Source organism: Fistularia commersonii, chromosome 31 (genome assembly GCF_037954325.1).
Source record: "Fistularia commersonii isolate RoL2024-O1a breed Wild chromosome 31, RoL_Fcom_v1.0, whole genome shotgun sequence".
Taxonomy (NCBI): Eukaryota; Metazoa; Chordata; class Actinopteri; order Syngnathiformes; family Fistulariidae; genus Fistularia; species Fistularia commersonii.
In genome coordinates, this window is record NC_141314.1 from 8,956,672 (window position 1) to 8,984,532 (window position 27,861).

Genomic DNA, 27,861 nt, shown 5'->3' on the forward strand with positions numbered 1-27,861 from the left:
GAGTGGATTAAAAAGGCAAGATACATGTAAAAAGAAAAATCAAATTATATTACATTTAAAGATTTCAAAATTCCCCGTCTTGTCGAACAACGAAAAACACTTAATAGTTAAAACAGGGGCGGTTAATAAATGAGTGCATTCGAAAAGGGGGATATTTAATGGGTACTGGCAACCAAGTGTGCGCTTTCAGCTGCATCACGCACACACAGGCCCGCTCATACGTACTCCGGCGCGTTGTATTCAAGATTGAATCAGGTAAATCTATGACTTCCGCAACCGTTCTGCGTGTGTTCGGCGGAATCCAGCGATCAATTCGCCGGCTTCCATGCCGGGAAACCGTAATTCGAAAATGGAAAAACAAATAATCTATTCAACCGCACATGCTAGCCGGGAAGCTAACGCCTCGCTAGAACATGGCGCAAGCTAGCAGGGCCGCTTTTGTTCTCGTTTCAGGGTGCGGTGGAAAGCCCGCCTAAGGCCCCGCACGATAAGTTAAATACACGATCCTCCGATCCGTGACCAACCTGGGAACAGGTTTAAAATCACGCCTATTTCCGAAACGTAACGAAATTCCAGAAACTTGATGTAGGAAGACGCAGCGTAGCTAACATTAGCTAGCCAAGCAACGTTACACCGGGTTCCCATTTTCGTACCGCCGGACTAAAAGACCAAGTGAAGGATTCGATTAAATTGTTATTCTGCATGTCGTTGGTAAAAAAGAAAAAAAATACAAGCGCAGAAATAATTTCATACTGACCAGGTTGGCTATGCTTATTCACAGCAACTTAGCCCACTTTATCAGTACTCATTCAAACTGAACCTTAACCCGGCCGTTGTAGCGTTTAATGGAAGCCTTCCACGTCTGAAATCCCGCTTTCCGCTGTAAAGGAGCAAACCGAGCCTACAACCTTAAAAATTATTTCACCGTTTAACCGGTGAAATATTTTTACAAACTCGTTGTATTCGATTGCATTGTTTTCTGAGGACTGATAAGAATCGATTAATTTGCCAATAACCTGTCGAGTATTCCCTCGTTCTCCTTTTATCAATCTACATGCTCAACCCAGACTAGTTGTTATGAATTTACCCTTATTCATTCAGTCATGATTATATAAATTTATACATGATTATAACTCCCACCCAGTTGTGGATGTGTGTAATAACCCTTTTGTTTTGTCTGGTGGTTTAATACTCACAATAACAAAATAACTTTTTTTTTTCTTCAAAAGGGATCGTGACCAGTCATGGCAGATGAGGGATATGTTGTACGAATCAGGGGTCTCCCTTGGTCCTGCTCTGTGGATGAAGTGCAGAGGTTTTTCTCAGGTACATCTTTGTATTTTTTTTTTTTTGTCAAAGTGTATTCAGGATCTATCAACTCAAGTTGCAAATGAATATTCCATTTGTTTTTTTAAGACTGCAAAATTGCCAACAATGGAGGCGGCATCCACTTTACCTACACGAGAGAGGGGCGTCCCAGTGGGGAGGCATTTGTGGAGATGGAGACGGAGGAAGACCTGAAGATTGCGGTGAAAAAGGACAGAGAGACCATGGGCCACAGATATGTCGAGGGTCAGTCTCACATCCATCCCTTTACATACATCAATTTCAATGTGATTGTCTTCAGCAAATTGATTGCTTTTTGCGTGCTGCGATGCAGTGTTCAAATCCAACAACGTTGAGATGGACTGGGTCATGAAACACACTGGTCCAAACTGTCCAGAGACAGCAGGAGATGGTCTTGTCCGGCTCCGAGGTCTCCCCTTTGGTTGCAGCAAGGAGGAGATTGTACAATTTTTCTCAGGTAAGAAGGTGTCCCCTTCAGTGGCAAGCTACCTGTAATACCCCCCACCCCCCCAACCTTTCTTTTCTTGTTTCCTTTCTCTCATGAACACTGACTAATCCCTTTTATGTTTTACAAAGACCTGTCCATTTCCATTGATAAGTTAGCATTGTGTTTTCTTACACATCACAATAATCAGTGATTGTCTTCAAAATAGTGGCGCTGAGGAAATGATCCTGAAAAAGGAAGCCAGTCAAAGCCAGGAATGAGGAAATACTCTGAAAGCATTATATATCTAATAGGAATCTGCTATGCAGACTAGGGATGTGCTGGTATGCCATCAAACAACGAACGGTTTCATGTGTTCCCTCTGGATATCTTTGATTGTATCCATTAATGGGACAATTGATTCTTTGCTAAGTATACAAATTGTACAAACTTGACAGTATCATCACAACTATTCAAATCAAATGTGAAGCAGAACATGGCTCAAATCTAACACTGTTTTCTTTGAGGCATTTTATTTTTTTATTGATCATTATAATTCATTTTCAGGATACAGCGGTGTGCAGCTTTCTGACTTTGGCGGGTTCTCAAGATTCCAAGTTGATTTTTGTATGAAGTCATTTTACTTGTAACACTTGTTTCAATTAACCAATCATCATTTATGAACAACGTGAATCTTCTTTGGATCATATTTTGCTGCCAGCACATCCCTAGTAAAAACATCCTTCCCATCATTTACATCTTTAGTCCATATCCATCCCTTTTTTGCTTTTAAATTGGACCCAATGTTGTGAAACAGTTGTTATTTCAGGTTGCCCAATGGCACTTACTAACGATGGAATGGGTATCATCTCTGATTGGACAGCTCGCACCTCAGTGTCATTGTTCCTTTTTTTCCTTCCCATTTCCTCGCACCTTGTCTTTTGTAGAGGCATCAGTGTGTGCCAAAAGTTAGATTAGCGCCAAAGGGGTCAATTTTAACCCATGTCACCCACCAGATTCTCTCTTCATCAACACCAATACTAGCCTGATGTCCTACACAATGCCCTTTTCATACTCTTCCTCTATCCTCTCATTCCTATTTTTATCCCCAAAGATACAATCGATGTAAACTGTTGAAATTGCCAGTCAATGGTTAAAAAAGCTGAACTGGTATGTGTGAATGTTTAGAGTTTTCCATAAGTTTTCTATCTCTCTAGAGAAAGTTCTCTCTGTGATTGGGCATGTGATTTAATATGTCCCCCGCTGGGGTTATCTGTCCTTGGGTTGAAGGGTTGGAAATCGTGCCAAATGGGATAACATTGCCGGTGGACATCCAGGGGAGGAGTACGGGGGAGGCCTTCGTGCAGTTTGCTTCACAGGATATAGCTGAAAAGGCTCTAAAGAAACACAAGGAAAGAATAGGGCACAGGTGGGGATGGTTGGTTGGTTGGCTGGAAAAATTGCTTTTCTTATGGTGTGCACCCTCAACATGTGAACCAAACCTGACACTTTTTGAGCTTGGCTAACTTGTACGCATACATAGTCTCTACCTCAAACACACTAATTCTTCTTGTAGCTCCAACTAGGCCACACATTCACATTGATCAACGGGAAAATTAGTGCTTAGGCACCATTCACTGTATGAGAAATCCTGAATTACACCTTTTTTTAATATTGAGAACAAATGGTGACTCAGCACTAAAAATTAGTCCAGGTTGATAAATGGTAAGGAGTATCCCTGGTGGTAACACAAGAGGCCCACTGTACACAAGGATGGTGGCGCCCACTGTCACAGGTAACGCTTAGTGGGCCGCAGAAGTGGCCCGTCTAGAACCAGGACAATGGCTGTCATGGAAAGGACACAGGATGCTTTATCACATCTCGAATCAGGAGTCACTCCAGGTAACCATCAGAAAAGTGTACAAGTCATTAAGGCCCTCATGAATTTGGAGAGCTACGTTTTTTTTCAACTCAGCTAATTAGTCCTTCAATTTGTTTTAGCCTATTAACACCTAGCATAAAGTATTCCAAAAAAAAAAAATTGTTACCACGTATGGAACTACACCATGACAGCATCTGCCAGTTTCATCAGTAATGAGCAAAGGCAGTCTTGCCGATCCATTCCCCATGTGCCGACTCTGTTATTTTTATGCTCTCAGGTACATCGAGATCTTCAAGAGTAGCCGTGCTGAAGTGCGGACCCATTATGAACCGCAGCGGAAGCCAATGGGCATGCAGAGACCCGGCCCCTATGACCGGCCCTCTGCCGGTCGCGGCTACAACATGATGAGCCGAGGGGGATCCTATGAAAGAATGCGCCGCGGAGGATATGGGGGAGGTGGGTGTCGAGTGGTCCGAAGATCCCCAATCAGATGTTCATCAGACACTTTGGCCGGATCGCGAACCCCTCCTATTGTCCACACACAATCTGTCTTTCTGCCAGTATGCCACCGAGCTTTAGCACGATAGTCTATCCCCCATTAAGATGTAGTGCTAATCATAACTGTCTTTTAAGGAGTATCAGACGGACGATACAGTGATAGCGGCTCATCCTTCCAGAGCACAACAGGCCACTGTGTTCACATGAGGGGACTGCCATACAGAGCTACAGAGACAGACATCTATAATGTAAGATGACACCGGCAGGAAATGCCTCTGTCAAAACCGCCTGAGCAAGCGAAGGTGGACAAACTTTTCGAAAAAGATGGTGAAAATGTTTGTCTCTGTAGTTCTTCTCGCCCTTAAATCCAGTGCGGGTCCATATTGAGATCGGGCCAGACGGCAGAGTAACAGGCGAGGCTGACGTAGAGTTTGCGACACACGAAGATGCCGTGGCAGCCATGTCCAAAGACAAAGCCAACATGCGTGAGTCTGAACGAAATGATCTCTTAATCCGTCGTCCGCCAGCTGCATACAGATGTTGACGTTTTGTCTCTGCCCCTCAGAGCACCGCTATGTGGAGCTGTTCTTAAACTCAACAGCAGGTGGCAGTAACGGGGCCTACGGCAGCCAGATGATGGGAGGCATGGGTTAGTAACGATTAGGTGGCCAGTGGCCTGTTTGGATGAAGCGTACTTTTTCTTAAACAGTGCTTAACGACGACTAGCATTGAGGGCTTTCACACACAAAGCTGTCATTGAAGAGCCGCGTACGACGCGTAGTCTGAACATCCCGGCAAATGTCTTTGCAGGAAACCAGTCTTCGTACAGCAGCGGCCAGCTGAGCTCAGGATACTCCGGAGGATACAGCAGTCAAGGAAACATGGGCGGCTACAGCGACTACAGTGAGTGTCAGCTCCTTTCCCTGCGACCGTCCTCCGCGTCCACTAATACCTCCTACCGATCTCGCCCGTGATTGACATGTCATGTTTTGCAGTTTGGACAGTTCTCAAGCAGGCTCGTTTTGAACTTCTCGGTCCTATGGTGTGTATTTTCTCTCTCTTGTTAGGTAACCAGGGCGGAATGGGAAGCAGTTACTATGGCGGTGGAGGTGGTGGCGGCAGCAGAGGCTCTATGAATGGACTGGGTGGGGGCTGGGGAATGTAGTAATTAGTATTTTGTTGTTCCCTTACGTCAGTGTTTTTTTTAAACTCAGCATTTTGCTGCGAGGACTGGAAATTGAAATCTCACCTAGCAAAAAGCAACTAGGGGTAGGGTCAGGTGAGGCTGTTTTGAACATGTTGATAGGGTTTGTAATTTTTTTTAAGTGGATGCTCCTCGGACAGTGGAGAGATCATCTGGTGTCACAAGTGTCAGAGAATGGCTGTTTATCTTCCCCGATTTGACAGGATACAGAAATCATGCTTTTCAAATCGCCATGTGCAGGATCTGTGTTTCTTTTCTCTCTCTCTGTGTCTCCCTCCAGTTTTTTTTTTGTTTTTTTTTAATTTTTTTGTCAGTGTGCTCCACACCCAGCTGTTTTCTCAGTTATCACATCTTGTGCTGGCAGTGTTAACATTTATTTTTTCGATGAGTGCATGAACAGTATGAACAGTGGTATCCTGATGTTTAGCCCTTGTTTCTGATACAGTGCTTAGCATTTTTACTTTCAGTCGATAATGAGATTTCACACATTCACAGCATGTTTCTTTAAGGTTTGACTGTTGATAGGGCAGTTTATTTTCTTTCTCCTGAGGGGTGGGCGGGGGTCTCAAAGGGCAACTGAATTTCGAATCTGTCGAGATGAAGGTTTCTACTGCTTCAAATGCTATTTGTATTTCTTGTGCACAAAGTGAATAAAACTAGTTGGGATATCTCATTGAAACAAATATTGTAAAACAGACTTTATTAAGTTTATCAAATATCAAGATAAAAAAGCTCCATGTCCAGATTAGAACACGTTTTGCAGTTGACACACTCCCCTGTTAATACATTCTAAAATAAATTGATTTAACATTCTACGGTTAGTTTTCCTGTATCCAACACAGGGAGAAATGTTTTAAAAATAGCTTTTTTTCTAAATGCATCACAATTTTGAATGCATTTAAAATGAAGTACATGTCTTCTGCACAAAGTATCAACAAAAACGCGAAGCAATTCTAACTTATAGCGCCTCAGGAACTACATCCAGCGGGTTAAAGTCGACTAGACGTTTCTGCCGCCCCGATCGGCAGAACTTGGATGAAGCGCTTAAACTACTACAAATCATTTCTGCTTCTTTTCAAAAATCACATCGCTAGACTTTCTGCATAAAGTACAATGCGTAGTGCAACCCGTCGCCATGGACCCAGTGCTGAATGCGTCTTCCTGAATTTCAGGAAACGTTGAAAAATGAACACCAAATCACATTTCTCTAATGACTTGATGCCATCTGTTAGTATTTGGAGTTAAAATGAGTGACTGCGGTGGTAAACAGAACTTGCGTCTTGTCGGTGTGTCAGGACCCCGTGGACGAGCTTCTCTGCAGCAGGAGGGAGTGGCACATGTCACACACCCGCACAGGCCGGGGGTAGGAGGGTAAGGCAAGTTCATTGCTGGAGCAACTGTTGCAGTAAATGTCTCCGCAGTTTCTACAGTGGTGCTGAAAAAATGCCGAAACACAACCCGTTAGACTTAATGCAACTGTACGCGTCATCAAAAAACCATGAATGCGGCCCCACCTTTCTGCGAGAGATGGAGAACTCCTTCTGGCACTGCTTGCATTGAGTGGCCTCGTCATCTTTCAGCCAAGCGTGTCCCTGGTGAGAGCAGAGCAGCGGAGTATGAGGTGGTTTCCCCTGCTAAAGGTTACATCAACTCAGAGGAATCAAGAATATTTACTTTCAATGCTTTGTTAACCTCCTTGAAATCCTCCATCTTCAGTTTAGACCTTCAACAAACACAAAAAAAAAAAAACAATTCATGATGGGAAACAGTCAACTAGTGACTTGAGTGAGAGGAGGTCCAGTACTGACTGGCTTAGATGCAGCCCCATCTCCTGTAGCGCCTGCTCCTGCTGCTCACACTTCTGCTGCAGCTGCTGCTTCTCCTGTTTCAGGTCCTGAAGCTCCTGCATCATTGTCCCAAAGGAAATGAGCATTTTTAAAGATAAGGAATGCACCAAATACTGTTTTTAAAAATTTTGTCATGCAAACTAAAAGTTGACTTGAAGCCATTGTCTGTAAAGTTCACACTATGAGTAACTTGACATTTTCATCTTTTGTTGGTTTTAATCTTAAAACTCAAATTTGTCTACACATAATGGATTAATAAATAGGCAAATAACATTTGACGACGGAAACCTCCAAGTTAGAAGCTCAAGAGTTTAAATTAGAGACAAAGCGTAAAATCCTTTTAACTTTTTATTGTGCTAACAGTGATAATTTCACTAGTATACAGGACTGTCTCAGAAAATTAAAGTAAGTAAATTAAAGAAAATAAAATTCTTCTGTAATGCAATTACAAAAACAAAAATGTCATACTATCTGGATTCATTACAAATCAACTGAAATATTGCAAGCCTTTTATTATTTTGATATTGCTGATTATGGCTTACATCTCAAGAAAACTCAAAAATCCTATCTAAAAATGTTAGAATATCAAAGTAATTTTTGTTTTTTAATTGCATTACAGAAGATAAGGAGCTTTATCACAATATTGTAATTTTCTGAGACAGTCCTGTATTTGTCAAAACACCAAAAACCAAAGGTGACTAAAGAGTGGCTGTTACTTTTTACTGGCAGCGACACACACACACACACACGCGGCTCTTGTCCCAGGTGCCAGAATAGAATTAGACTCCTTTTAATCCTTTCGGGAGTGAAAAGCTTTAAAGCCCTTATTAAGAGTAGTTAGCTGCGACGTAAGCCCAGGGTGGAGGAGGCAGCGGCGGTGTGTTACTATATCATATAGAATGACCGAGTAATAGCACATCCCAGCCACCAAAGGTAATGATGATCTCCCACTTGAGAACCCGGATACGTCACTTAAATGTGAAGAGTCCGTGTTGTGAGGTGAAACTGACCGCGTGCAGGCCCTGGAGCTGCTGCAGCTGCGTGCGGATCTCCATGCTGTTGTCCTGCTCCCTCTGCAGGGCTCGCTGCAGGCCTTGCCTCTGCTCCCTCTCCATGCGCAGCTCGTTCTCTAAACCCAGCCTGGGCACACAGAAGACACGGCCGCGGTTAGCCGGATCCTGTAAGCCAGTCTTTGCCGCTTATGTGAAAATATTCACACACAGTCAGAGACATGACGTGGCGTGACAGACGGACTCTTTATACCCCGTGTACAGACCGGGGCTGTAACAGTGAGTGTGTTTTTTGTGCATACAATCATCTGGACATCTGATAGTGCGATATCAAGGGAAAATGGTGGATCGTGTAATTCAGTCTTAACTGGTCTCAAGGAGTCTTGATGAATTCATCTACAGCACGTGTCAAACTCAAGGCCCACGGGCAAAATGTGGCCCATGGGAACATCTTTAAAGGCCTAATTGTCTTAAAATAAATAAGTCAAACACGTGCCTTGACCATAAACTATTTTTCCCACAATGCATGCCGATCATGTAACCTGTGAAGTGACGGAATCCCGTCAGTAGATAGGGGTGTATCCACATCAATATGATTTTCAACAAGTGGAATTAAGAAATACAAATGATCCCTAAATGTCCAAGAAGAGAAAAGTTAATGCAGATGGGAGGCTGTTTCAAGACAGATGGGGAGGCGAATACTTGAATACACGTTTGTTCTTCATGGGGAAAAACCGGTATGTCTTTTGTGTTGTGTTATGTTATCAGTTGTCAAAGAGTACAATCTGCATCAGCATTTTGACACCAAACATGGAGCTAAATATGCCAAAGGTAGTCTTCCAGAAAAACAACAAATTGTCCAAGAATTAAAAGATTAAAAGCCAAACTACGATAGCGGCAGAATGTGTTCAAGAAAGCCGTATCCAAAGACACTGCAGTAGCGAAAGCTAGCTTTGTAAAAGAGCCATGAGTAAAAAAAAATTTTTTTTTACATCAATGCAAATGCATATGTAACATTTTGGATTTGAATGAGCAATAAATTCAGAATTATTTAACATTGAGGAGTATTTACATTTATTTTACATCACATTTGGTTACCCGGAATGAAAACACAGATGTTTACGGGACCTTTCAGTCACAAAACACATAGAATTACAAGCCAAATGTTTTAATTGGTGCAAAAAACTATCTGCATGACTGACTGCTGCTACTGCTGCTGCTGCTGCTGCTGCTGCTGTCACCAGGCATACATGGCTAAAATAGCTACATCGTCATTTCAGCCCGTGTATTTTCCAGATATTGCATATGTCTGAAAACTTGAAACATCCGAGCTTCCAAGCAACTCATAGGTTTGTTTGGATTGGATTGTTTCTTTCATGCAACTTTTGATATGAGCCTCTTCCTCGATTGGGAGTGGTGTTTCTGCTGATGTAAATTTGCACATGCAGACAAACACTCCACCAAACTTTGTGTGCCTTCACCTCAGTGTATCCAGGTCGCTCAGCTGTTTCTGCAATGCATCCACTTTTCCCTCCAGCTCCATCCTCATGTCCTTATCGGACTGGTCGCTCTTTCTGGATTCCTGCTCAGAGTTCTGCAGTCTTTTGCACAAAAAGAGACACACATATGATTGAATTCCTGCGCTTTATAATCATAAAGCACATTCACAGCCAAATAAACTGAAACCTTCGCTCCAGCTCCGCCATGGATCGCTCCATCTCGTTCATCTTCTGTTCGAGCCTCACCGCCTCTTCCTGCTTCTTCGCCGCCTCCCGCTCAGAGTCCTGAGGAGCCCCAGCAGATTCAATTACGCTCTCGACGGGTGGAAAGTGCCGGAGAAACCGAGCGTGGGGGTCGCGTGACTCGCCTGCACTTTGTGGAACATTTGAAGGTTGAGAGTCTTGACTTGGTCGAGCTGGAGTCTCAAAGCCACCAGGGTGTCCTGCTTCTCGTGCGAGTCCTTCTCCAGCAGCTTCATGGCCACCTCCATCTCCTGCTTCATTCCCAACTGCAGCTCCAACTCCTGCTCCAGCTCCTAGGACGGAACAGCGGGGGCATTCGGAGCTGTCCTTCAACACTTTTATCCTGCTGTTAAACCATCTTTTCATTCACAGATACTTGTGAACAGTAAATAAAGTGCATTTAAGTCCACCTCCCTCGACACCTGAATCCCACTTTGTTGTCAAAAATAACAGACCGTCAAAAGTTTGGAGCCCAAAATAGAGGAAGTGTGTCTGGCCTGTGTTTGATTTCATTGAAGCTCGGGTCCTTTGAGACGTCTACTTTATCCAGACCGACATGCACGGCATCACCACATCCACCGTTCAAATGTGGACGAGTCTTCCTTAACTATTCACAGTGAATATTCTAATGTCTTTATATATTCCTATGAACAGTGGCCAGTGATATGAAAAGGTGTGTCGTATAGATTTTAAAAAATTGTTTCAAATCACATCTGGCCTGTGTGAGAAGGAAAGCTGAGTTTGGTCCCATTCTTAAAAAAAGAACAGTACCTGCAACCTTTAAATGTGTCTTAAACCTTTTACTTTAAATAAAATGAACTCTGGCACTCCATCAGGGATTCTGACTGAATGTGTATGTTGTTCCTAATTCTGCTTCCAATAGATTGCAAATGCGAATGAATCCCTTCTCTCTTTCTAAGGATTCTTTCACATTGTTATTTTTAAAATAATTTGGGATTTTACTCCTATCTTTTCATGATTACTATGTAATGATAGTAGTTTTTAAGTTGGACAATTGCTAATTTGCTCCCTGCGCTTCACCAAGAGCTACAGTGTTACCATGAAATGATTTGTGCCAGGATGGAGACTGAAAAGAAGTACTAGAATACTTTCAGTATTCCAAAAAACATGCGGGATAGGAGACCGAAGTTGGATGAAAATGGATTTAAATAAGTCCACGTCTTCATGGTACGAGATAACACCGGCACTAATCCATTTTTCTTCTCTGATTAGCTGCCAATGATTGCGTTTGTCCGACAGAGGAGCAGCTCTTTATGTTGCAGGGGAAGAAAAGACGGGGAAAGGACTTTGGCCTCAGGGTTTTACACGGCAGGGGCCGAGGAGCCGGTCAAAGGGGAAGCAGAAGCACCTGGAAACCCCCGGCCGTGTTCTTCAGCGGAAAGGATGGACTTTATGAAGCTTCGTAAAACCGGGGAAATGATGCTGAGGCTTAGAGATGCAGAGGATCCTAACACTGGACTAGCAGATGTTTCAACTAATCTATATTGTCTTTTGCTTGTCACCGTCTGCATGCCTGACCTGGTGGATGCGTTTCTCCTCCTTGTACTGCTTCCACACCACATTATACATCTCATCCAGGCCTTGCCGCGTCTGCTTGTACGTCTCCAGCTCTGCCTGGCTGTCTTGAAGCGCGGCCTGGAAATACAAAAACACACCCGTCTGTCATCTCCGAGAGCAGTTTAGAGGATGGCGGTCAGTTTTCTACTTATATATTCTGACCTCCTCCTTTTTCTGGCTGGATAGCAGAATCAGCTCATTGTCCTTTTTCAGCTGGTCGTGCTCTTCCCGCAGAGAGTTGATTCTGTCCGTCGCTGCCATCAGCTGCCGAGGAAGAACAGACTCGTCACGGAGAAAAAATGAATGAGGAATCATCTGATTGCTCCTCGTGGCGGGCAGGTCGCATCCTGTCTGGCTGTACGGGCACCGGGTTTCCCCCGTACGGGTGGCTGACCTCCTCCACTAGTTTGCTGTTGGTCTTCTCCAGGGAGTCCATCTTGGCTTGAAGGTCGGTGACGGTGCCGCTGAGATGACGGTTTAACTCCTCGATGTAATGCTTCTGATCCAGGATGGCCGTCAACTTACTATCACTGAAACGCATAGCAACAAGCAGAGAAATGACATAGAGAATGGGGGAAAAAATGGATCTGGGGCGCAGGCTCGATCACTGGAAGGTGGTACTCACTCCTTCGGGGTCTCGCTGTTGGTGGAGTCTTTCAGGTAAAGAGAGAAGTCAATGACTCCCACCTGAAAGAAACCGAAAACCAGACACGTCCAGGGGAATGCCAAGATTCAGAAGCCCAGAAATAATTATTACTCACCAGAGAATCAAGATCCTCTCCTTTAATACAAAGGTTGGCATCTATAACATTGAGGCCCACCAGCAGTCCCCCCATTACTGCTCCTTCATCCTCCAACATTAAGGCTCCAGAGTCATAAAACTCACTGCGAAGAGATGGCGAAGGACCAGTAATGGTGAGATTCACAGGCCGACACACCTGCCGTCATCGTGAACTCATTGTGTTGCTGACCTCAGGAGATCTTTGCGATCCAACAGCGCTTTCATGTAGTCGGCCACTTTCTTCTGCATCAGTGCGAGATGCAACCAGGCCCTTCCCCTTCCCAAACCCGTCTTGATACCGGGCAGATCTCGGGCGCTGGTGGCTATGTGAACCGACTCTGGACACAACCTCTCAACCAGCTCCAGCGGTCCCCAGATGGACTTGTTCTGACCGATAAAGGACTTCTTGGCTTAAAAAAAACAAAAACAAATCGTCACCGGCTTCACTCATTCAAAAGCGTGTATTGTCATATGTACAGTCTGGAAACGTGTTTCCCCGTACAATGAAATTAGAAATGTGAACGGCCAGGTTGAAAGAAAGAGTGCAAATTGAAACTTAAACAGTTGTTGTTCACAGGATGTGCAAGCTGAGAAGGTGCAGCCTGGCATCTTAAAAGCTGAGCACAGCTTCGGGCGTGCGTTTTGAGTCAAGTTCAATGAACTTGTGGTAAAATAGCAACGAATGGAGTTTAAACCTTTTAACCCGTGTTTGAGACAATGCTCCAGGACGATGAAGAACTGCTGCAGCGGCGGGTACTCGGAGTCCAGCGTCCGGCCCAGACTCAGCGACGACTGGATCAAGACTTTGACGCTGAGCTTCATCATGCTGAGCAAGTTGGACCTCTCTATCGACATGGGGTCTTTGGGGGGCAGCGCTGTGGAAGATGCATCACGGGGGATGGGATTAATGTCACAAATCGGGATAAACAATCCGAGGCGCCGCTTGGTCTGCCGACCCGTAAAATCCCGGTTCCCCTCCCGCAGTCATGTGGCCGGACAGCTGACAGTTAGCTAGCCGCAACTTGGGGGAGGAAGTGCTGACACGGTCACTTAAGAGCAGCCTTATCAAAGTACCGAGGAAGTTTCAGGGTGTTTCTGGAAGGGTAACGGCCTACCTGGAAGTATTTTCGCGGTGCTGTCGAGCTCGTTGTCCGGCTCCTTCTCCGTCGGGGAGCTGGCGTCGGACCCTTGCGAGGAGTTTCTCGGGGCGACGGCGTAACTCACCCCGCTGCTAATGGTCTCCGTGGCCTTCCTGGCCAGAGACAGGAGTGGAGCCGACCAGCTCTTCTCCGTCTCGGCTTGGCCATGAGGGTCACCGGCTTCGTCGGCGCTCGCCGTCTCAAAAAGTCCAGGCTCGTCTTGCTGTTGTTTCGCTTGTTCATCAACAGCAGCTGTGTTTACTTCCTCCGACTCGTCGGCCATCTTTGACCCCCTCCCCGTTAGCTTCTTTTTCGGCTTAACTTTAGCGGTGTCTGTCAAACACCGAGATTGCTCATTAGCGCCACCCTGCGGCGGGGAGGTATAATAGAATCGACTTTCTCGAAAAATATAATTACATTTTTTATATTCCATGAATTAAATAAGGGTTCTGAACAACAGAAAAAAAAAAATCTTAAATTCATGACATTTTTCTTTTATATTGATCTCCTCAAATCAAATCCCTGTGTTTAATCGGCTCTCCTTTCATTGTCAAAATGTATACTGTAGATAACAATGACTTGACTGGAATAGGACTTTAAATAAGGGTTCTTGAACTATGGAGAAAAAAAAATAGCAAAGAAATTCTTGAATTCATGAAATTTTCTTTTTATATCGATCACCCCTGATCAAATCTCAGCATTTAATCAGCCCTCCTTTTATTGTCAAAATCAATACTATAGTGTGTTGTAAGTATTCACTAGAGATTGTATAGTGAACACTTTCTATGTTCCCTGTCATTATAATGTCCACATGTTAATGTTTAATTCTAGCCATTTTAAATAAATACAAATTATTTCGGTGTGTCTGGAAATGACTGATTCCTGTTTTTAACTTACACTTTTCTTCTATCTTCCGCTGGTGCTCGAAAATGTATTTCATTTCTGATTCTCCTGAAGGAACTGTTATACCGGACAGACTTTTTTGAAACAATTTCCTTTTCCATTCATCAGACGTTTCATTTCCTTTTATTCGAGTTTGTTTTTGAGTTTACAATTATAAGGAACAATGCACTGAGCCCTGTCATCTGATTTCTGCTAATGTTTTTCTTTGTTTCTATGTAAAATAAAGAATATGTACAGTCCTAATTTACATCTTCCACCCGCTGCACTACTCATATACTGGCGAGTACTCGGTATAAACCGGTTTGTTTTGAATGTGAATTGCATATGACCAGGTTACAAATCATCTCCTTTGCTGAATCCCTTATTTTGGTTTTATTCAGTCTAATGAAGTTTCACATCCTCCTTCATTTCCCAACATTACATCACTACAGATGTCGTAATCCACCAGAATAATTTATTGCTGGATTAAACAGCGATTGTTCTATGAAATATCCTAAAAAAACCAAAAATTACTTTTTCATGATATTCTAATATTTTGAGATAGGCTTTTTGAGTTTTCTCAAGATGTAAGCCATAATCAGCAATATTAAAATAATAAAAGGCTTCCAATATTTCAGTGGATTTGTAATGAATCCAGAATGTATGACATTTTTGTTTTTGTAATTGCATTACAGAAGATAAAGAACTTTATCACAATATCCCAATTTTCTGAGACAGTCCCGTATATTAAATATTGTTTCTAGTTTTTCGACTTCTCTAATACGTCCTGTAAACACCCCTGCATTCAACCAAAGAATAATCATAAGAACTTTTCTGTGGAGACCTCCAGAGTCCAGTCTGGTTCTGAGTCTTTGGTTCATGTGGCCTCAATATGACCTTTAGAGCAGTGTGTGCCGTGAGAGATCATCAGGTGTGGCGTGGAAAAATACCAACTTTCACCTGATTGGTCCAAAAATGATTTATTCACCGCTCCCTTTCTCCACAACGTACCCATATCAGCTTTGTGTTCAACCAAACAGGGCCAGATTTCACACTGAGTAAGTACATTTTTGACATATTTTATATATTTTTTTAATGTAATGAATGTACATGTATGAATGCACATTTTGAATGTATATTTTTTGAATGTATATTTTTTTTGAACGTAAACGATGTGCCGTGGCGCAAAAAAGGTAGGGAAACACTGCTTTAGAGGACAAGACCGGTACCGCTCCCCTCGCCAAAACTTTCTCGATTTTTGATGGAACGCGGTCTCTGCAAATCGACGCCAAGATGAACTAAACATGGATAATTCAGCGATCGCCTTGATCACGCGAATCCTGACCCCTAAATCTGATCTTCACTGTATGAACCGTTACAGTGACCTCACCGCATGGACGTCAACTTTCCAGTGTGTGGACGGACACAGTGCAGCCATAAGCCCACACAAAGTCTATCCATTCCCCTGATATGTGATCATCTCTATCCTCCGCATACCTTCGTCCTCCTTTATAAAATTCCAACACTTACAAATCTCTGATACAGTGAAGTTACAGAGGAACAAAGAGAAATGACCGGAGAATCCCCCACCAAAACCCTGTCTGTGACTCAAGACAAAGGGGTGAGTCATGAAACTCTGTGAGCTACATACTGCTGACTTTCAAAGCGTTATCAACCCGCTCTATATCTTGTTTCTTTCCCTCCTGCTTTGAAAACCAAAAGAAAAATGTGCGGTCTTGCACATTCTGTCCAAGAGTTCCCATGAAGGGTCGCATCGACCTGAACAGGAATTCTTCCTCCTCTGGGTTTTAACGTTGAGGAAGGAGCTGAAGGTGACGGTAATGTTGTGTACAGAGAGCGGACCTGAACGTCAGCGTCAACAACAAAGATCAAAACTGCACTGGCTTAATAGTGTTTATAACGTCCCCTCCGAGGGACTTTTATTCGTTTGATGATGATGATTCTTCAACCAAGAAGCCATCTCCGTCACCCTTTGAGCTATAGATGCATCGTTGGGAACAAGCTACAGTTGAAGAATTTAAATTATTATGATGATTATTGTATGAAATACCTGAGGAACGGAGAAGAAGTATGCTGCTGCCCATTTTGAAGAATAAGGGCGATGTGCAGAATTGTGGTAACCCACAGAGGGAAGAAGTCGATGAGCCATACAATGACGCACTGAATGGCAGTCAGCATTTGTGAGCAGCGGTATGGTTTATGCTTAGGAGTGCTACAGATGCAGTATTTGCTTTGAGAAAGTTGGTCAAGAAGTACAGACAAGGCCAGAGGGAGCTGCATTGTGCCTTTGTAGACCGAGAAAAAGCATACGACAGGGTGCCCAGAGAGGAACTCTGGTACTGTATGTGCATCTGGAGTGGCAGAGAAGGATGTTAGACTGGTGCAGGACATGTATGCCAGCTGTGAGACAGTGGTGAGATGGGCCGTAGGTGTGACAGAGAAGTTCAAGGTGGAGGTGAGACTACATCAGGGGTCAGCTCTGAGCCCCTTCTTGTTTGCGGTGGTGATGGACAAGCTGACAGATGAGGTTAGACAGGAATTTCCATGGACCATGATGTTTGCAGATGACACTGTGATCTGTAGTGAGAGCAGGGAACAGATGGATGCAATTCTCAAGAATGGCATGCTCTGGAAAGGAGAGGAATGAAGGTTAACCACAGTAAGATAGAAGGCATGCATGTGAATGAGGGGAACTCAAGTGGAGTAGTTAGGCTACAGGGAGTGGAGATAAAGAAGGTGGAGGATTTCAAGTACTGAGGGTCAAGAGTTCAAAGCTATGGAGGTTGTAGAAAAGAGGTGAAGAAATGGGTTCAAGGGCAAAAGTGTCTGGGGTACCATGCCATAATGGAAAGAAAGGTCTACAAGACAGTGACAAAAAGGCAGGAGATCGCGGAGATGAAGATGTTGAGGTTCTTTTTGGGAGTGACCAGGATGGATAGGATCAGGAATGAGTCCATCAGAGGGACGGCACATGGTAGATGTTTCTGTGAGAAGTTCAGCGAAGCCAGACTGGGATGGTTGGTCACGTACAAAGGAGGGATCGTAAATATATTGGTAGACGGACGCTGAGGTTGGTCTGATTTGAGGATGAAGTGAAAGAGGACATGAAGTTAGTTGGTGTGAGGGAGGAGGATACAGAGAATAGAGTTAGTTGGAGAAGGTTGATTCACTGTGGTGACCGACGAAGGGAGAAGAAGGGAAGGCGCTCCCACTTCCGCTGTGACCCAAGTAACTCGATTTTGGAGACTTAATCAAAAAATACTGCGAGACAGGGGTAGTACTTAGACTGACCACACGGTGGTGCAGGAAACCATCGAAATACACCCATTCAAATCTGTACTTTTCTCCAGGTATTTGGACAAACCGCCTATTTCCACTGACGAGAAGTTCAGTGTGTTTGCGTTGCAGATTATATTACGGCGTCTCCTCGAAAGCTCTTGCCTCAAGTTCACCTGACCAGGTGAGCGGAAGCAGCAAGAAGAAAATATTCCATTTCTAATTGAGTTTTTCTTTTTTGTGAGTTTATGAGACGATACCTACCTGCAATAAGGAGGCACTTACCAAATAATACATGCATATTTGACAATATCAGCTATGCATGGATTATCTGGAGGCTGCGTGGGCGGAGTTTGCAGAGTCACAGGGGCCATAAATACCGGACTGCCTCTGAGCAGCCGCTCTCTCTTTCTGCGCCTCCCAGGCCTCTCCCTCCTCCCTGAAGGAATAAAACCCACACAGATCCACCCGAGACAGCGGCCACAACGGCAGGATTGTTGACATCAAGCGGACGGAATTAAACCGCAGATTTTTCTTTTTTCCCCTCCCTTTTCTTTTTGCTGCTGAACATTTGAAAGAAGTCACAGAAAAGTGCTGACATGTGGATTTGTAGTGTGGCGCTCTTTCTCGTGGGTAAGTTCCACTGGTGTGACAACCTCTCTCTCTCTTCTCTCCATGGACGGAAATGTGAAGGAGCTGCAGCTCCACTGCTTGTGGTCTTTATTTTTTATAATAACACCGAAGGCTCTACACGATGAAGAAGAGCTAACGGGGTCATCTCTCTATTTTAAACCACGCTTTATGTAACCGGATACACTTATTTTTAACTCATATTCTTGCCTGACAGTTAACTGTCTGTCCATGCATTTCATGTGTGTGTGTGTGTGTGTGTTTAGGACTCACTTGTACTCCCAACATTTCATAGCCAGCCTGTCTCTCTGACGTACGCTCTGCCCACGTGCCCTTGAGCAAGGCGGCGGCATGTTGGGGGTTTTCTTTTCCCTCCGCGTCTAGGCCAGCAGCTATTAAAATGATGGCCCTCGAGGCTAGAAAACAAACCGGAGAGAGAGAAAAAAAGCCCAGGCCGGAGCTCCACGACATGTTTCGACATGCCCGTGGAGGTCCGCCCCCTCTGGCACCGGAGCCCCGGCGGGTCTGTTTGTCATCCCCGGGCCCGAGTCCAGCGGAACCTGCTTCAGATGCTAACCTCTCAACGGTATCTCACCCTCTCCTGCAGCGGCGTCCGGGCTGGCCAGCAGCGGCGCGGTCGACGTGCACGGCGGCGAGCGGCACACGGCCATCATCAACTTCCTGGGCACGACCCGAGACAGGAGGTTGGAGGACGAGGAGGGGAGAGGAGGCGAAGGCGCGACGGCGACGCAGCACGGTCAAGACGGCGAGGAGGAAGCGTACGACGGCCTCAACTACTACTACGAAGAGGAGTACGACGACGGGCTGTCCGGAGATTACGAGCTGGAAATGCCACGAGGTAAAGGGAGTCGCTCCTCGAGCTACACCTCCTGAGCGCGGCTGTCGGCGGACGACAAAATCCATTCATTCGTTTTATTTCTCCGCTCAGTTGCCATGTCGAGCAAGCCCAAAGACCCGTCGGCGATCCTGGAGGCGGAGGGCGGCGAGCCGAAGAGGAAGAGGGGAAAAGGAAGGAAGAGAGGGAAAGGCAAAGGGAGGAATCCGTGTCGGAAGAAGTACAAGAGTTACTGCATTCACGGCACCTGCCAGTATCACTATCAAATCCGCGTCCCGTCCTGCGTGTGAGTGGATCCTCCCGCACCGTCCCGTCGCCCTCCGGAGATCCTTCCGGATCCGCTTAACGTGTCCGTCTCGTCCGCAGGTGCCTGCCGAGTTACTCCGGCGAGAGGTGCGAGCTCTTCACGCTGTCCGTGGAGAAGCCCAAGGAGGGCTACAACCGCACCACGGCCCTGGCGGTGGTGGCGGTGGTGCTGTCGTCCATCTGCCTCACCATCATAGGCCTTTTACTAATGCTCAGGTAGGCAGGACGGTCACACACACACACACACACACACACACACAGAGGAAGTTTTAGTGACAAGTACTCTGAACTCCGTTGTCTTCGTCGCAGGTTTCACAAGCGGGGAGCGTATGATGTAGAAAACGAAGAGAAGGTGAAGTTAGGGTTAGCGTCCAGCCACTGAGGAGACGGAGAAGGGTGAGTAGGCGAGAGCAGGTCCACGAAACACACCCGCTTGACAAACGCCCCCCAACACACACACCCCGAGGGGCGCGTCGAGGTTTTGCTCATGGCCTCTGTTTCTTTCTTCCAATGTTAGGCAAAGATATGGAAATTCTACCTCAAAATAGAAAAAGAGAAGTGAACCACGAAAGGCGGTCCTGGAGGAAAAAGGAACATACATGAAGAAGGGAACAGAGGGTGTCTGCCTGAACCCTTTGCTTGGTGTTCGAACGCGAAACGGGCCCCTCTGCGTGACCCCGGAGTCCCCCAACACCCGACCCCCCCCCCGGGAGACGGCGGTCACATTTGAAACTGGAATAACCGAAGGCGGCGGGGTTACGGACTGAAGACGTGGAAGACGAGGAAACGCGGAGAGGAAGGGACGTGTTGAGATTCTGTGCTGCTTCCTGACTGTGTGAAGAGAAGTGTCAGACTGAACCGAACTATATCCAATTCATCCACATCTAAGCGAGCTCAACCTGGATTTTTTTTTCTTCTGTTTTTTTTTTTTTTTTTTTTTTCTCTCGTCTCAGCCGACAGCATTTTATATTTTTCTGCACAAACACGTCGCGTCATTTGATTGTTTTTTTTTTTTGTTTTTTTTTCATGTACAGTAAACAGTATATTTATACGTCTAATTTATTTATTTAAGCTAAATGTATTTATGTAGGTTTTTAAACGCCTTCATCAGCTTAAAAAAAAAAAGAACAAAAAAACATGTTACAAGTGTTTATATATTTCTTATTGGATGTTATTTATTTATGAGGCAAATGACAGAAATGCGGAGGCTCCCGGGGGTTTGAGTATTACAAGAAAAGAGACGCTGCGTAAAAGAAACATCTGATTTTGTAATGATAACACAGATGATCAATAGCACTGTGATGAATAAATTGATCTTCTATTTGAGTATAAATGACCTGTTCTTTTCAGGGCAGCCTCACTGTGAGCTGCTCACACACACACACACACACACACACACACACGCCCGAAAGCAGACGAACAGGCCGCTGTTCGCTTTTCACCGTCCGGGGTTTTCCTGCAGGATCCAGGATCTGCGTTATTGCAGCGTTTTGTCGTCGAACCGGTACCGGTAGTTCCGCGTCTGCGCACAAGTCTTTCTGGAAACAAGCGCGCACTCGCGGCCGAGCACCGGCGTGTTTCAAAAGTGAGTCCGATGCCGCGGCGCCGTGGGGATCGGCGCGTTTGTTGCGTCGTATCTCGTGATTGACCGACCCGTATTAAAAGATAAACACTCACGAATCCCGGTGACGCTGTCCGCTCGAGTGTTCCGTCTTTCTAAAACTTTTTCCTGCAGCCATTTTTTCTGTGTTTTGTGATTTGATGTTTTTTCAGAACAAAATAAAAAGAAAAAGTGATCTGAAGCCCCGACTGCTGGTCTTTGCCTCCCGCCGATGATCTCATGTCCCCCGTTCATAGGAGGCGCAGACGTTGTTCTGGAAGATCAGATTGTGGAAGGTCAAGGTTTATTTTAGCCCCCCTGGTTTTTACTTCCTTCGTCTGGACACACTTTAATGTGATATTTTAAAATGGTGGGTCTGGTTAATGATAACACCGGTGTGTTCTTTTGGCTCAATCCGGAGCTGTAATTATAGCAAACACAATATTTTTATTTCCTCAGTTGCTGACGTGTGAGGAGCCGCTTTCTGCAAGAAGGCGTATCCTGCTCATCGGCGCTATTATCCCGAGCCCTCCGAGGGCAAACACGTGTTAGCACACGGTTCGTGAGCGCGCTAGCTCGGATCAGGCGAGGGCCGCGGCTTCTACGGGATGTTTCTACATCTGAAAACACACAATTTTGTGTTCGTGCCGCAACGCGCGGATTGCAGCATCACCGTTCCGCGTCAAAGATCGATGATGTTACGCGCAGCCCGCTTTGTACGAGCGCGGCCTCGGGGCGCAGCTGCGCGGCGTGCAGGCCGGACGGCACCTGACGCCCCGTACGCTATTACTCACACAGCCAACAGATGTCTGTTTCAAAGACGCGGTACCATCTAGAACATCTGAGACCTCGACCACCCCTGGATGCCGCGGGGTTCAGAGAAACCGCATACGGCGAATACTGGCAGGATGCAACAATGCTGTCATGTATGCCACACACACGTTTAATCAGGGCTGGGTTGGTCAAAAGACCCAGCTGGGCTAAAAGGCAGGCAGAGACTAAGCCAAATGTTAGTCACCCCTTGAAGTCACCTCCTACACGGATGTTGTTACACCGGCACCTTGTGTGTGTGTGTGTGTGTGTAACTTTGTGTGAGGCCATGTGGTAGAGTAATACCTCGCTGCTCCACCGTGTGGGTTACGGGGGGGTTAACCGATGCATTACGGTTAACCGTATGTGTGTGTGTGTGTTTGTTTGCCGCGTCGTCGGTGGGTTTGATTGTCATACTTTCTGTGACTGAACAGACGTGTCCACATTGGGGGCGGGAAGCGACGGACAGATGTTCGGCCGAAAGGCAGGGGTGTGGCGCCCGGTTCAGCGGCTCGCGCTACTCATACCGTCTGTTGAGTAATTCAAAAACCAGCAGTTTAACTAGCCTTCAGTTGGCACGTCGCTGCACAAATGACTGCGCGTGAATATTCGCATTTGTCAGGTCACCAAATGCAGTTTACCTAAAGTTCATTTGTAAATGCATTCACATGTGTGTCTGTACGTGTGTGTGTGTGATGTGGGGGTAGTCATTTACAGTAGTGGAGCCACATAATCCTGTCCTCTCAATGTCAAGTAGCCGAGAAACAGAAATAGTGGCGTGCCGTCATGATCACATAGCTGCTATTCCCAGGCCGATGGGCACCGAAGAGCCCGGCGTTATGCTCCGTTTCTCTGAGGCCCGGTGGAACCGGGCCAGGAAATAACGTCCGCTCCGGTCACCCATCAGCGCCACCGTCCGATTTCCTTTTAGGGTCAGCCTCGCGTGTCCCGTTCGCTGGCGTTTTTTTTTAAGGGAAAATCCGAAGGGAACGGGAGGTTTCTCCCTCCAGGACGGACGAATTCGGCCGGAAGTTGACCGTCGCGTGCACCTTTGCGGACTCGATGCTTATTTTTAGCCGGACTAAAGCACGTCGCTGCCAAAAAAAATCGATCCCTGCGCTACTTCTTCATTTATTCTGCCTTTTCATAGAAACTAAAAGAATCACTTTGAGTGCAAACTTATAAAGGAAACCGGAGATCTCTATAGAATCAACAACTTTCCTAGGTGACCGAAAAAGGAATATGCGCTAAATTATACCGTTCTGAACACCATAGAAACCAAATATTACTGGGCCGAAGCTCGTACGGAAACATGTCGGGCCAGCGGAGAGGCCAGGCACGCCTTCGTCTTCTCGATTAATCAGATCTTAAGCTGGTTGCACTGGATTGAAATGTTAGTTTGTTGTGAAAGGTGTTTCCTGCCCTGCTGTGGAGCAACAATGGGTAGTTTCCACCCCGTGGTGGAAGTGCGCACACCGACAGTTGGGAATATAATTATTTTCTTACAGGATATTATCAACCGGAATAAGTTATTAGCTGAAATTCAAGTTTGCCGTGAATGAGTGCGTTTTGAGTTTCGGTTGCGGCACAACCCTCGCCCGAACCCGACGCCAGCCGCCGTCACGTGGCAGAGAGCGGCAGCGGCATCACGCCGTTTACGCGGCGTGGACAGCCGGAGGGGAGGAGGGCGGAGAGGATGGCAGGAACGTGGAGGGGTGGAAGATAAGGTTGAAACGGTAACACGAGAGGGGAAGGAACAGTCGAGGGGCGATCGAAGAGAGGGCCTCTGCTAAGACGGGTGCCAAGTGTCCTTTGCTTGCGGTTGACACGTTAGAAAAGCGACGTCTCTCGCCCTTCGTTTTGTGTTCGCCACTATCTTTAGTCTTCATTCCTGTCCCGCGTGCATCCCGAACCCCCTCCTCTGCTTCCTCATCCCTTTCCTGTCTCCTTTTTCTTCCTCTTCCTTCGGGGTTTCTTTAGAAACTGAAACACGCACGGGTCTCCGGGGCCCCAAATCACCGACAAAATGGGGAAAGCAATGTTTTCGTTATATAACGAAAAGGATGTTTCTGGACTGGCCGGCTCCCCTCGCTTATTAGATGAGAGATCTTCCGTCTTGCTCACTTCCTCCGCTGAATCGATCCGTTGCGACATATTGGCTTCGTTAAATCACCGGCGGGATATTTACCCGCTCATTAATCTCAGACTTATCGGCGTCACCTTCGCTTAAAGGAAAATGTATCTTTCACTGCCACCATTGGATTTGATTAGATGTCATTTGTTTTGCATTCTGCAACGCATGACGTCAACATCCGACGTGCCCTTTGCATAGCATTAGCATTGCTGCAGTAAGTTGCGACGTAGTCGAGTATATAATAATAATAATAATAATAATAACCTTTTTTTATAAGACCACTGAGGTCTCCTTCATTTTCAGGGTCAACAAGTTTACAAGCAAAGCAGAGCACAGCACAACAATAAAATGAGATCAAATTAAAAAACAGGAGATAAACTAAAAACAGGTGAAAATGAGATTAAATTAAAGACGCTACGGAAGCAGTAGATAAAACTCGAAACAAGTAAAAAATGAGATCAAATTAAAAAGTACAAGGGGGTGGATAGAACTAAAAACAAGTACAATTGGCAGTACAAATTAAAAAAACAGTAGATAAACTAAAAACAGAGGAAACTTGTGGCGAAGTTGTGAATGTGTGGTTTAGCAGCCCCCCCAACACACACACACACACACACACTGGCCGGCGATGTGGTCGCATACATTGTCGGCATAGATGGAATTAAGATACATTCAGCCTTTGGCCGCAGGAGTCATGACTCACTGCAGCCGCCCATAAAGGTGGCGAAATTCGGTGTGCAACTCTCGCTTTTCTATGGCTGACAATTGCACCTCGAGCAAACAAGTGCACGTTGGCGGCGCTTCGATCTCCAGGCGATGACATAATCCAGATGCCAGTAAGCGATTTGCTAATGACGATGGAAGGGGGTTTTACGGTCAGCGACGTTGTGCTAAAAAGAACAACAGGAAGATGCAACAGTATTGTGTTAATATCTTTACCGCCCATTCAATGGGATAATCATTAGAACACGGAACCATGATAATTTTTTTCAGGACCTGATGAAACCAAGCATCCAAAATGAGGATGTTGTGTCCTAGGAGGCTCCTGAGCACGGCGGCAGGAGAGCGTCTGTTCCTCCACTCGCCCCTGATGCCAGCGGGATCAGGGCAGGGATACCAGCAGATTCCCCGCTGCTGATGTCACCCCGCCGGACAGACACTTGTTATGTATCATGGTCACACTATTAAATTCTCGCTGTGGTCTATTTAGACCCCGAGGAGGCTGACGGTGGCATCGCGTTACCTCCGGAGGGTAAGAGGGGTTCAAAGTGGGAGGGAGGAGACAAGGGGATGGTGATAGGAGGCCCGTGCATGGAAGAAAGAGGCAAGGCAAAGACACACACACACACACACACACACACACACACACACACACCAAGGCGCTTGTCAGCAAACAGACAGGAAGACTAGGTGACTGCATGCTTGACTCATCTGTTTTCTCTGCCTCTTGCCGTATACCCTGCGGTTCTCTGGAATTGAAATAAAACTCCTCCCATATCCGCCCAGCATGTGTTTTTGTGTGCAGCAAAAAAAAAAAAAAAAACCCTCCTAATGGGGGGTTTTAGAGGATCAGCTTCAATGCGTTCCGGGCAGTTGAGCTGGCCGACGCTACGGCTTATAACAAAAGGAGACGAGCGCGATTGTGGAGGCAGACAGCGGGCTCTGGTTACCGAAAGGGTGGACTGCAGCTGATACTGAAAAAACATCTCACCCTCTCCGCTTACCCGAGATTTGGAGCGGTTTGGCGTATTTCTTAAAAAGGGGGATTACGAAAGAGCCGTGGCATTCCCTTCATCGCCAGAGATATGTAACACAATGAAGGTTGCGTACCCCTTTGCAGATGCCCTTAAAAGATGATGCCGTTGGGTAAACAGATAAATCTGGGCACGCGGTGAGCAGCCTCCGTTATGGTAACACGCTCTCGGGGCCGAAAACCGCCGCAAAAGGGTTCGTTTCTCGCCCCTCGTCCTCTCCGATGTGGGATTCCGACTCGAAGGTAACGCGACCCGCCGCTGAGCGATCGCTGCCCGTTGACCCCGTTCGGCTCGCTTTCCGTGACATCAGCAGGAGGGTCAACTTTGTACTTTGCAGCCGAAACCCTCCAATCTGGTGTCGGAAGTTCACGAGCGAGCGGGAAGGAGTTTGCGACCGGTGTGATGAGTAGAAAGGGGGAGAAAGGTGAACCGGCGTTATCTCACCGGGAGAGGTCGGGGACGTAGGTCGGAGGCCGCGCACGAGTAATCTCATTTCATATTTAATACGGGTAACTCCGAAAGACTGTTTCCGATGGAACTCTCATGACCCGAGACCTGGAAAATACAGACTATCCGGGGATGACTTTCACTGTTTTCGATCTCTTCGTTCCTGCGCGTTCATCTGCAATTTTACATTCCCTCGTCCGAGGCCCGGGCCGGCGACCTCGGCGAGGCTCCCCTCCGCACCCCTCGACCCCCCGCCGTTCTCTGCCGCTTTCTCCTCGGGACAGTGTGGGCGCTGTTCGGAGAGCTGGAATGCAGCTCAAAGCTCAGCTGCTGGAGGAGACGCAAGGGAGGAGAAGCAGGCAAGAGAGGGGGATTTTTCCTTGGATGAGATCATGGATGATGGCTTCTCTCTGAGCTCGTGGCAGACGCGCCCCTGACCTCCCTCTGACGGCACACACACACACACACACACACACACACACAGAGAAAGGGCTGAGCCTGTAAAAGCCCTTTGCTTGGCAGAGAGATGACATCTAGTTTTCATCTCTGCCCATTACACCGCGGTTAATCTCCAGATCCAGCCTGCTCTGCCTTTATCAGACGCACGACAGCCAGCTTTGCACGAGGCAGTAAAGTCAAGTCCCAGAGGGCCACTTTGCTGGACTCGGCCACGTGAAAAGCCCCTGCTAAAATCTACTCCATTACTAGCTGAGAGATGGAACGGATTAGTGCCCCCCCGCTACAATTAGCACGCTCGGCACCTGCGCCGATTCAACCGCTCATCTCGAAGAGCGAGATGTGATTCTTTGTTACCGCGCTGATCGCACGATGAGTCCCAATTTGCGGCGACTGTCCAGACGGCAGGATGATGATGTTATTGTTGTGATTAGTCAGCCCCTTTTCCCCAAATGCGTGAGTCACGCGGCCCGACGCGCTCGGTTCGCGCCACGGCGTGAAAAATACCTTTCTTTCTGCGAGCCCCCTTCAACGCGGATTTCGGGAATGCGACATAGCACCGAAGCTTCGGCGGCGACAACGGGGGAACGGATTTGAAAGTGACGCATCCGTGTGGGAGCAGTTGTTGCTCCGACGCTCACGCCGGCCCACCTTTCACGCCGGCGCCGGATGTTCAAGATGCTTTTTCGTGCTGACATTTGACTGTTAGCTGACGTTCGGTGGTTGCAGATGGTCTGACGCGCATTCATGCCCTTTTAAAGAGTGACTTTTTTCAATGTGTTTTGCATTAATATCAGCAGAGATGTTCATCCTCACACACTCAACCGTGAGGAATTTCATTCACGTGTGAGGTTGATATCATGAGACCGGCGATGTTGCGTGGTTTAGAAATCGTGGCATTGAGGAAAAATACGAAGACGTGGGGATTTCACTCATTTTTGCAACAACAGTGGATTTCCTTTTTGGAACTTGACAATCAAGATTCATTCACTGGTCTTTTTTTTTTTATCCATGCGACTCGTGGGTTGCGTTTCACTCTGGATACAACAGCTTTGCATCAGGCAAAAGGAGCGAGCACATGAAGTACACATCTAAGTGAAAACAATGAACATGTGTTTTCTTTGTGATTACTTCCTGAAGAGGTTAGCCGTCAAACACACACACACACACACACACACACATACGGTTTCCCAGAAGGGCCCGGAGCTCTTTGCGAAGACAGTGATGCTCTTGTTCG

General features: G+C 46.3%; 3 protein-coding genes across 3 annotated transcripts; 2 read left to right on the forward strand and 1 right to left on the reverse strand.

The window, feature by feature from the left end:
• Positions 1-176: 176 nt before the first annotated feature.
• On the forward strand, positions 177-6,038 carry hnrnph1 (heterogeneous nuclear ribonucleoprotein H1). The gene is made up of 11 exons (XM_086139336.1): positions 177-255; positions 1,230-1,326; positions 1,417-1,572; positions 1,661-1,804; positions 3,062-3,200; positions 3,931-4,109; positions 4,287-4,399; positions 4,501-4,636; positions 4,717-4,800; positions 4,962-5,054; positions 5,219-6,038. The coding sequence occupies exons 2-11, from the start codon at positions 1,245-1,247 to the stop codon at positions 5,314-5,316; spliced, it is 1,224 nt and encodes a 407-aa protein (XP_085995462.1). The 5' UTR covers positions 177-255; positions 1,230-1,244; the 3' UTR covers positions 5,317-6,038.
• On the reverse strand, positions 5,715-14,007 carry rufy1 (RUN and FYVE domain containing 1). Its single transcript, XM_086139335.1, has 16 exons — positions 13,429-14,007; positions 13,009-13,188; positions 12,504-12,723; positions 12,294-12,417; positions 12,158-12,219; positions 11,927-12,062; positions 11,695-11,796; positions 11,494-11,610; positions 10,080-10,247; positions 9,899-9,996; positions 9,694-9,813; positions 8,213-8,342; positions 7,164-7,258; positions 7,030-7,078; positions 6,870-6,947; positions 5,715-6,790 (listed from the first exon to the last, which is right to left on the reverse strand). Exons 1-16 carry the CDS (start codon positions 13,883-13,885, stop codon positions 6,647-6,649), a joined length of 2,280 nt encoding a protein of 759 aa, XP_085995461.1. The 5' UTR covers positions 13,886-14,007; the 3' UTR covers positions 5,715-6,646.
• A 4,043-nt stretch (positions 14,008-18,050) lies between these two features.
• On the forward strand, positions 18,051-21,225 carry hbegfa (heparin-binding EGF-like growth factor a). The gene is made up of 6 exons (XM_086139337.1): positions 18,051-18,264; positions 18,869-19,120; positions 19,211-19,403; positions 19,484-19,639; positions 19,733-19,819; positions 19,941-21,225. The coding sequence occupies exons 1-5, from the start codon at positions 18,231-18,233 to the stop codon at positions 19,803-19,805; spliced, it is 708 nt and encodes a 235-aa protein (XP_085995463.1). The 5' UTR covers positions 18,051-18,230; the 3' UTR covers positions 19,806-19,819; positions 19,941-21,225.
• The last annotated feature ends 6,636 nt before the right edge of the window (positions 21,226-27,861 follow it).

Excerpts from the sequence above, each read along its gene's own strand:
- hnrnph1 (XM_086139336.1), top strand. The coding sequence starts at position 1,245 with ATGGCAGATGAGGGATATGTTGTACGAATCAGGGGTCTCCCTTGGTCC. Across the intron at positions 4,637-4,716 it reads CAAAGACAAAGCCAACATGC|AGCACCGCTATGTGGAGCTG; the intron begins GTGAGTCTGAAC and ends TCTGCCCCTCAG. Across the intron at positions 4,801-4,961 it reads CCAGATGATGGGAGGCATGG|GAAACCAGTCTTCGTACAGC; the intron begins GTTAGTAACGAT and ends ATGTCTTTGCAG.
- rufy1 (XM_086139335.1), bottom strand. The coding sequence starts at position 13,885 with ATGGAATATAAAAAATGTAATTATATTTTTCGAGAAAGTCGATTCTAT. Across the intron at positions 13,189-13,428 it reads CACCGCGAAAATACTTCCAG|CGCTGCCCCCCAAAGACCCC; the intron begins GTAGGCCGTTAC and ends CATCTTCCACAG. Across the intron at positions 12,418-12,503 it reads GATCGCAAAGATCTCCTGAG|TGAGTTTTATGACTCTGGAG; the intron begins GTCAGCAACACA and ends ATCTCTTCGCAG.
- hbegfa (XM_086139337.1), top strand. The coding sequence starts at position 18,231 with ATGTGGATTTGTAGTGTGGCGCTCTTTCTCGTGG. Across the intron at positions 18,265-18,868 it reads TGTGGCGCTCTTTCTCGTGG|CGGCGTCCGGGCTGGCCAGC; the intron begins GTAAGTTCCACT and ends CCTCTCCTGCAG. Across the intron at positions 19,640-19,732 it reads GGCCTTTTACTAATGCTCAG|GTTTCACAAGCGGGGAGCGT; the intron begins GTAGGCAGGACG and ends TCTTCGTCGCAG.